At 40.8% G+C, this 10,349-nt stretch overlaps 1 protein-coding gene across 2 annotated transcripts in view; it reads left to right on the forward strand.

Moving 5' to 3' along the window:
• NCKAP5 (NCK associated protein 5) overlaps window positions 1–10,349 on the forward strand; it is a 720,600-nt gene that overhangs the window by 594,274 nt on the left and 115,977 nt on the right. For both annotated transcript variants that reach the window (XM_023527517.1, XM_023527518.1), the window contains 2 exons: window positions 2,071–5,831; window positions 6,533–6,710. In XM_023527517.1, the coding sequence (XP_023383285.1) occupies window positions 2,071–5,831; window positions 6,533–6,710 (3,939 nt within the window). The remainder of the gene's footprint in view (window positions 1–2,070; window positions 5,832–6,532; window positions 6,711–10,349) is intronic.

Genomic DNA, 10,349 nt, shown 5'->3' on the forward strand with positions numbered 1-10,349 from the left:
AGAGCCTGGGCCCTGGGAGGTCTGCATCCGCTGGCCCTGGGATGGATTAAACCACAGTGTGGGCAGGCTCTGGAGAGGCAGAAAAGAGGTGGGCGGGCAGAGTCTGAGTACATCTTCTATGGGCTGAACAAATTGGCCTTTCTCAAGCTCTTGCAGGGTCGTTTGGCCTGGCTTCTCTTCTTCTTTGTGAATGTGACTATCGATATCACGGAAATTCTTAGAAATGCAAGCCGTAGCAGTCGCTCACTGGTTGGTCTATAATACTCGGACTCACTAATGGGATTTCTTATGATTTCCAAAGGAGTTTTTAATAGCACAGAGGAAGAGGATGGAGAAGGAGAAGCATCACCAAATAGCATCTATCTACAGCAACTATGACCCTAAAGAATTTTCTAAAGAAAATTTATAATTTGAAAAAAAGAAAATATAACAAATAAAAAGACAAATAAACAACATATATTGTTGATAGCAAGAGTAATTTTTATGAAGATGTCTTAGATGTAAGCAAATGTGCACAGCTTACTAAAAAGCTGAGATTCCAATGTAAGTTTTTAATGTATTTTCAACCTCTGCATATGAGCACATGGTTAGTGTTCAGAGTTAGGGGACTGGGGGGCAGCTGCTGCATAGGTGCCAGTGGGAAATGCACTTTTAGTCAAGACAGAGTGCACATCTGAAACCACCAGGTTCATTAATTGAAATTCTTCACCATTAATTATATAGTGTTTTTTAAAAAGGCATTAGGTCTGTATCCACATCTCACCAATTTTCCTGAGTGCTGGTTCGTGATTAAACTGCAAGTTCCATTCAAGAGACGTGTGGAGATAACCTATGATCTCTGTTATGACATTGACTAACATTGACAATTATAGAGGGGAAGACAGAGGCTAAGTTTGATCCCAGTAGTATAACATCCAGATTATTTGTTCAGGCTCTAGAGCCAGACTCTCTGGGTTCAAATCCCCACATGGCCACTCTGGAACTGAGTCACGGAAAGAGCCCAGGAAACCAGAGTTCAAATCTTCATTCTAGCTCTTCCTTAGCTGTGTGATCTACATCCAGCAGGCCGATCTTGCTGAATCTCAGTTTTCTCCTGAGCAAATAGGATGATAATGGCTCCTTTATGGTGTTGTTCTAAAAATTAAATCAAAGCATTATGTAAGTGGCTGGTGCGCAGCAGATGCTCAGCTAGTGTTAGTTCCTTCCTTCTACTCTTTTGTTTCTTATTAGCAATACTATGAAAAATATAAATGTCTGTGTAGAATGCAGTTTTTCCTATGTCATTTCTTAGTCGCTTCTCCAAAACTAACCCTAGTTTTTGGAGAAGTATGAAGGACAAGAAATTAACCTTTCTTAGTAGGTGAATCATTACTATGGGTCCAATAGCAAATGCCCCACTGTTATATGTAAGGCTGTATTTCACAGATGTTCACTGCCTATCAAATAAAGTCACAAAGTCATATGACATTCTAACTATCAAATGTTAGAATGGAAGGGACCATAAAGACATAGACCAGCTTACTTTTCCATTTATCCTCTCAACCTCTCACATACACTGTATGGTTAGGCCATACTATCTTTGGTTATTCCCTAAGTATACTTTAAAACATACCTTCTCAATTTAGGTCTTTGTCATTCCATTTCTTCTACCTGGAAATATTTCCCCATCCTTTTAAACTAAGACAAACCTTGCCATCTTTCAAGGGCTAGGTGAGTTTAAAAAAAACAAACCTTTCCTCACATGGCTGTCATGGTTTTTCCAAACAGACATATGGTCTCCTTTCTCTGAATTTCTGGAATACCTATGACATTTATACTTCTCACTGTACCCTTGACTTTCAGCTATTTGTGCCTAAGTCCTCTCCTCAGCTAGGATGCGTGTTCCTTGAGGACTCCTTATCCTCTGCTTCTTTATATTATACACTGCTTAGTTCAGGACCTGAAAAAGTAGAGATTTGCTGCATAAATAATTACTTCATTTGCATTAATTAATTAATGTATGCATTTATTATAAATATCAATCAGCCACTAGAACAAATATTATTCCTGATATGTATTTTTCTTTCCTAGCAATCATCACAAAACTGGGATAAAAGGCTAAGTATTGATTCTTCGCTTCCAAGTGGCTTTGCTAGTCCTACAGATGAACTACCTCCAACTCGTATCAAGGAAAGCCACATTTTGGAAGGACTAAGAAAGCTACAGAAGCGAAAAGTGTTACTTGAACCCCCGTCAGTGATAACCAAATGGGGTTATAAAGATTGCATGAACTCAAATGAAGGAATATATTCTCCAGGAATTAAGAGTAGCAGCCTCAAGGAGTCTCCCCCCTGCAAACCAATGGACACAGGGAGCCCCTGCAAGGAGCCCCACAAGGCATTTGTTTATGACACAGATTCCCATGATGATGCCGACGAGAACCCTTCCTCCTTAGCGTTGATTCAAGCGGTTCCAAACCAGGCCTGCAGGCTACATGCTTGTAAATTGACCCACAGTGTTTCTGACAGTCTCTTTGGCTGGGAGCCGAATGGAAAACACTTTTCAGAAGGCACATCCTCAGTTTACTCCAGGGAAAGACCTGAAAAGCTGCGCAGTTGTGCCAGCAACTATCCCTTGGAGAGGAAGCTGTGCCCAAGTGTTCAGGCACCTCAGGTACAGAAAGAGAGGGGTCCACACAGTCAGAGCCACATGGCTCTCAATCTCCAGCTTTCAGACACTGATGACAATGAAACCCTCGATGAGTTGCATATAGATAGCAATGATGAGAAAAGCCCTTCAGACTTGTCACTGACTGCTGACACTGACAAGTCCACGGAGAATCTGGACGTCCTCATGGAATTTGGAAAATCTCAACTTGGTTCTCCTCATGAGGAGGAAAGACAAGCGTCCATCCACTTAGAGAGTAGGCCAAAGACATTCAGTTTCATTAAGCAGCAAAGGGTTGTCAAAAGGACTTCTTCAGAAGAATGTATCACTGTGATATTTGATGCAGGAGATGGCGAACCCATTGAATTCAGCTCTCACCAAGCAGGTGTTGTCACTGTTACCAAAAACGAAATTTCTATCAATCAGGCCCCGACTGGACCCAAGGCAGAACACACTGAACATTTACCTCAGGGAATCGCTCACTTACAGCCCAGAGCTGCTGCAAGAGACTATGCTTTCTTAAAGAGACCTGAAGAGGAAACCGAGAAAAACATTCCACAGGATGGTACAGACAATGTTGCTGAGGCACCCACTGAATCTTTCAGCCCCAGGGCAGTAACACAAAGTACTCAGCAACAAAAACTGGCCAAACCGACCCATATTGTGTCATGCCAGAGTAATTCTAGGTCGTCAGTGTCCATGGGTATCTATCAGAAGCAAGGTCTGACAAAAATCCCTGCCAGAGGCAAGTCTTCACCTCAGAAATCAAAAACAATGGAGCTTGAAACCTCCACAAGTGTCCCTTCATCCGGTCCAGTGACTCTTGAGAAATCACCAGCCTTAGCTCCTGGGAAACTCTCACGGTTCAGGAAGACTGAAGGCCCAGCTTACCTCTTTGACGTACAAGCAGATTCACACATTCCAAAACACCCCACCCAACTTCCTCACAGCTCCAAAATGTCCAGCAGGAGGGACTGGGTCCAGTGCCCCAAGAGTCAGATTCCAGCCTCACAGTTGCTGTCAAGGCCCCTCACCAAGCCTAGTGACGATGGAGAGCCCCTCACAAGGGACAAGCACTGTGACCCTGGGCCAGACGCAGGGCTGAAATCACCTACCCCTCCTCCCCCTCCAGGCAGATCAGTCTCCCTACTTATCAGGCCCAGTTATGACTATTTGCCACCACCTTCATCTGCCAAGCCCGAGACCAGGGTCCCCAATGAGACAGCAAGGACTGTTTTCAAATCCTCGCCTCTGAAAGGATCCTCCGCTCCTATTATTTCTTCTAATCAGACCATGACAGAAGTGCAGGGGAAAAAACCCGTGGCCTTCAAAAAGCCCATCTTCACTCACCCTCTGCCCTCCACAGAAACAGCGATTCAAACCAGATGCTCTGCTCGTACCACCTCTAGCTCAGTTGTCATGATGGCCCCGGGGCCCCCAAAGGTCTCTCCAAAGAGAGGTGTCCCCAAAATACCACCTCACCAAACACTTGGGACCACACAAACAGACACAGCTTTACGGACTTCCAAGAATTGTCCTTCAACCCATGGACCACTGGAAATACCATCCTCCAAAACTGTAACTCCAGGAAGAAAAGGACAATTAAATGACAGTGTCTCCACATCACCCAAACCTTCTTTCTTAGGGGTAAAAGACTCACCATCATCTCAGGTTAACAGTCCCTCATCGTCGCCGTCCTCCAAAAGCCATAATACCCCACAAGGTTGTCAAAATGCTCATGAGAAAGGTTTGAAAACTCGTCTCCCAGTTGGGCTCAAAGTTCTCATGAAGTCTCCCCAATTGCTCAGGAAAAGTTCCACTGTGCCAGGGAAACATGAAAAAGACAGTCTCAATGAAGCCTCTAAAAGTTCTGTGGCTGCAAGCAAGTCTAAGCCGGAACACTCCAGGAATCTGACAAGCTCTGAGACCACAGCAGCTGAAAGACATGTGACTCCGCTAGGTTCACAAGCACAAAACAGTTTGGCTGAAGTGTTTCCCCTGGAAGCAGCAATGCCAGAGTCATTGGAAAATTGCATCCCTGGGGCTGAGGGAAAAGATGGAATAGAAAACAGGTCTGTGAAAAGATCCCTTTCCTCCAACAAGCCACACCTGAAACCAGCACTAGGCATGAACGGAGCCAAAGCCCGAAGCCAGAGTTTCAGCGCTCACTCAGGAGACAAGCCCCCCACACCCCCTGTGGAAGGGCCAGGCAAAGTCCGAACCCAGATTATTACCAACACTGCTGAGAGAGGCAATTCCCTCACCCGGCAGAGCTCTTCCACGGAAGGCTCTCCCAACAGGACCCCTTGTGCCCCCGTGCCCGACAGTCTCCCCAGTGCCGCGAGTCCCCTGGGGCATACTTCCTCCAGGCAGGGCTCACGGGGAAGCACAGGCAGCTTCAGCAGCCAGCATGGAAGCCCAAGCAAGATGCCTTCGAGGATCCCTCCAAACTCCGAAGGGATCCTCACCCTACCTAGACGGGAAGACCACGCCCAGGGAGGGGGCCCCAGTGTGGCTGCACCTGATGAACCAGGTGGCGACGACTGCGGATGCCCACCCACCCCAGTAGACTGCCCACCAGCCCTGCAGAGCCCAGGGAGGACACAGCGTCCAAGCAGTTTTGAAACAAGCAGGACCCCCAAGCTAGAAAATTCTGAAAGGTATCCACCAGATACTTCTACCACCAGGACTAATGCCGTGAGCCCAGAAGCCCTTATCTCACCTACAATCGAAGAAAAGGTCATGTTGTGCATTCAGGAAAATGTGGAAAAGGGTCAAGTGCAAACAAAGTCCACATCTGCAGAAACGAAGCCAAGGCCTGGGCCTTCTTTTGCCAGCTGGTTTGGTTTTCGGAGGAGTAGACTTCCTGCTCTTAGTAGCAGGAAAACGGAGGTCTCCAAAACCAAAGTGGAGAAAAAAGACACAAAGAGCTTGGGGTTTGGAAACAAGCAGCTAAAATCAGAGAGAAAAAAAGAGAAAAAGAAGCCCGAGCTACAGTGTGAGATAGAAAACGAGTTTAAAAGAGACACCGAGCTGGCAGATCATCCACACGGTGGTTTGCAAAGCAAAAATAATCTGAAAACACCACCAGACATTTATGACCAAATGAAGTTTGAACCGAGAAATAGACCCAGCCCTGTTACATGTTCAGCAAAAGATACCTTTTTGACAGAACTTTTGAACAGGTAACGCATGGGCAAAGAGGGTGGAGATGTCAAGGGGTCTCGTCCACCCGCAAAGGCAGGTGTTTGCTTCCTGAGCATTAAACACCAGCCAAGCATGTTTTTCATACAAGCAGAAATGCGTAGTAGCAGTCTTTTATACATTAGCCATAATTTAAACAATGAAATAAAAGTTAGCAATAAAATGATAATTTAGTCCATGTTACTTTGTTAACCAAACCAATGGTCTTTGAAATTAAAGAATGGTAAGTTTTATCAAGGTTGAAAGAAATTCAGCCTATACTAGGAACCATGAATATACCCACATGGCATGAAAAGGAAGAAAATTAAATGGACATTTTAAAGTATGCCGATCTCATTGATTGTACCAAGCAAACGTATACTTAGAAACTTTCCAGAGGAAATTACATTTCTTGCTGATCTTAGGCCAGAAATGTATTTAACAATCATTTTTCAGTGATTTTTATCTTCCCCCCATCTTATGAGCAGTCATAAAAATAAAGTATTATATAGTCAAATCTAAATAGACACACTATTGGAATATCAGATAAAGATTTGATCAAGGCCAGTGAGAAACCCTCATCACCATAAGGGTTAAAGACAAAAAGATACATGGAGGTTACTTTAAACATTAAAGGATTGGGAAGTAGAGTGAGTGAAGAAGAGCAATGTAATTTATCAGAGGAATCACTTTCTACCTGCAGAGTTGATAAGAGAGCAGCTCAACAGACAGAAAGTGGATCAAATAATGTTTCCTGCAGGAGTGTGTTAAAGGGCAGCTCCCAGGGCTCCTGTCTCACCGGCAGCTCCGTCAGTGCTCAAGGAAACCACAAGAAAAACATCAAAACCAAAGCCGATGTGGAAATACCAAAAGGCTCCCTGGTAAGTGCTCCACCATCCCAGTGATAACTATGAGGTTTCGTGATAGCCTGGTTTGAGTTCTTTCTACCCTTTGCTGGTGAAAATATATGGGCAAGAGATTATGGAGGAAAGAGAAAGTTAAAGCAAAAGAGAAAGAAGAGAGAAAGCTCAGTGACAACTACAGCAGAGAGATGATGGGCAGATGGCGAATGGGCCCGGTTCCTTCTAATAACACTGCTTTTTTAGCTCTGTTCAGAATGATGGCGCAGGCAAATGCAGCTGCTGGTGTCATCTTCAAGTTATACCCTTGTGCTGCGAATCTATTTTGATGATTAGTTCCATCGCTTCAAGCAACACAAAAAAGGAATGAACATGATTAAAAAAATAAAAGTGCCAAACTATTTAAGAAATGTTGACTATTTTGATGACTTGATTTAAGCATTTTGTTTCCTGAAAGTTGTATGTACCAATTCATCCTATCCAAACACAAGGTATTCTGACTAAGAAATCCTTTTTGGAAACTTGATTCATTTAATCTTTTTAGCATTTAGTCTTTTAATTGAGAGGTCTGGAACTAAAAAAAAAAAAAAAAATAGTAAAGGGACATTGTTACATTTCCTCAGGGCATGCTAGTTTCAAATAATATTTTTGTTGTAAAATTACCTTAAACTGCACTTACTCTCCTTACATTCTTCTTGTTCTTGCATTCATTGGTTCAATGATGTTTTGTTACTTTCTGTAAATTTTAAAGCACTTAAACCAAAAAATAAAATTCTCTTGCAGGATTATTGTATCCATACAAATTTATATTCTTATTAAAAAGATTGTAAAGTATAGTACATGCTACCATTTTATTAGGGAAAACTTGAAGTATGAAGTAATTATACATTTTTTTCCTAGAGTAGTTCAAAAATGGAAGAAGTTTGAGAAGTAATCACAGTTGGCATTATTAGTTATTAATTATTAATTTAATTACTTATTGATGTTTAAGATTCCTTAGATTTTCAGACATACTTTAATTTGAGACAAATGCACATTTAACATTCTTTTCAAATAGCTCTTGACTCTGAAGAGCTATAAGGCCATTTTTTTTCAAGCTCTGAAATCATATGCAGACTATGTTCTTGGCAAAAGTTTTTCTTATCCCCCCATTTTTACTCTTAGCTTCTATTGGTATCATCCCTTCTTTGAAAACATGGATGTGTCTCCTGCATTATAAGACCACAAATTATAAGCATATCTAAGGCTGCCCTTGTAGTGTCACTGAAAGGAAAGAGAAAGAATGAACATGTAGAAATGTGCAATATGCCAGAAATTCAATCCAAACGATCTAAAACTTTGATAGCCTGGCAGAGCCCCTTATCAGACACACTCAATTTAACTGTGCCCCATTTAATATAGTTCTGACAGCTGAGGGTATATCTTCACTGTACAGAAGTACCAAAAAAAAAAAAAAAACCCAAAGAAAACAAAAAGCCCCTCTGTTTGGCTTTTGCAATTTCATTTTTACTTTCTTATTGCTTCCTAATGCTAAAGTAATTTGCCATGCTTTTCCTCTCTCGTCTGCCACCTTTCACAGTGTAGTAATAAGTATCCTTTGGTTCTTCCAGAATATCTGCAAGAAACAGTCTCATTATTTTCTGTGAAGTACAAAGATTCCCTAACCACCCCAAATATACATAATCAATAGGAATATGCTAATTTTTCTAGTTAGCTGTAAGAGAAAATTAGTCATGCTTGGAAGCTTTTCCATACAGAGGAATATTATTAACCTTGATAATTGACCAGCTGGTCATTTTTTTTTAATGTAAAATGCAATGTTTTTTATTTTATCTCCATAATCATCAATGTAGATGGGGCTAAAATTACGAATTTCAGGAAGGACATTGCCATAGTCTCCTTTGGGACTATACAAGAATAGCAGTGAAAACCTATTTCTTATGTTATCAGCCTATCAGGAAGGAGATTAGATGCAAAATAAGATGTATTCTAATACCACAGCACATCGATGTGAATACCCATGAACCTTTTAAAGTTCAGAGTTTAAGGGAATTTTCCCCCACTTAGGCTCAAGGTAAATTTGCTATCTGCTTATTTTAAAGTTTGTTGCAAAAAATTCTTCTCATAGTAGTTATTTTGGATGGAAGCAGTAGCTGCACAGAATGCATTGCATATCACACTTTTTTTCCTAAATAAAACCACAGTTCAAAAACCTTATAATACATCACCATCCTAAGACTATATTTAGTTGTGAGGGTCCTAAGGCATTATAATTATTTTAATCTACAATGATAATTGTAGGAGGATTATTTCCATACATACAACAAATTCATCTATGTAGCAGACCTCCATTTAGTTTGCTAGTAACTGCATATCCATTTTCAAGATTGCTAGATACATTCTAAAATATGTGTAAAACTCCCATTAATGTTTCGTTGAATTAAATCTTTTTCTCTTTCCAGAACCTTAATTACAGGCTTATGTCCCCATTTATGCCATCATTTACAGACCACTTAGCTCTAATTTTTGTGTAATTTAGACAAAGGCCATGTTACTTTGTGCTTTTATTCAAATTATGTAAAATCATTATAAGAGGGAAAAGGCATCCCCAGGAAAGATTTCATCAGTATTAAGTAAATAAGTCAGAAAGAAATGTACTCTGCTTGCTACATGTTGTCCTTCCTTCCTGTGGATTTAGATAATTTTCAGAAATGAGAAGTCCCAAAAGAAGAGAGCTCTGGGCTCCTATTTAACTATTATTGGACAAAATAAAAATCATTAATGAAATTAATGAGATCATATACCTTCATCATGCAGTGGAAAAAGATGGCCATTTTAATATGGGTATTCTAATTTAAATTATGAGTATTCTCTTCACCCAGTGTCACACAGTCTGAAAAAGAAAAAAAAAAATCACATATGCTAATAAAAAAGCATCGAATTTTACCCCATTAAAATGGTACGGTGGTGATAAAATAGCATAAAATAGTACAATAATTACACAAATTATCATCTTATTAAGTTCTGTAAAATGTTATAATTTCAACATCCTTAATTGAACAATTCTGTTCTAAATGCCATTTTGATGCTAATAAGAAGCATGCATATTTGCCCTCCTCCTGCAAAGTTTTCTAAATGATTAACTTTTCTAAAGGTAAGGCCCTCTGGGAGTTCTGCACCAAAGATCATTTCCTGTCTCACCTAGGTTCATTGTGTTCTTTTCCTTTTCAATGAGTTTTAACATCCAAATGTCCTTTTCTTGAGAAACAATTAGTATTAGGGTGATTCAGAGAAGAAATACATGCAGACTTTCAAATGAAGGGCATCCCTGAATATTGGGTTTAAGTCTGAAATTATGTATGTATACTGGTCAATGGTAAATTATTTTCTCTCCTTCTCCTTTTGTGTCCTTTGTAAGCTCATTCCTCCTTGCCTTTTCTGATGGTAGGGGTTAACAGAAAGTAATGGGTACAGTGACATTTAATGGTTACCTGTTAGAGACCAATACTTGGTACAGTTCACAACTATAACCTCAGAGCCCAAAAAGTGGACAAGAGCTGGAAATGCACCATTAGAAGATGCCCAAAATACTGACAACAAATTGAAACCCCAAATAGGCCATGATTATTGCCTGTGAGTCACTTGCTACTTCTTACCAAA

Source organism: Pteropus vampyrus, unplaced genomic scaffold (assembly GCF_000151845.1).
Source record: "Pteropus vampyrus isolate Shadow unplaced genomic scaffold, Pvam_2.0 Scaffold17, whole genome shotgun sequence".
Classification (NCBI taxonomy): domain Eukaryota; kingdom Metazoa; phylum Chordata; class Mammalia; order Chiroptera; family Pteropodidae; genus Pteropus; species Pteropus vampyrus.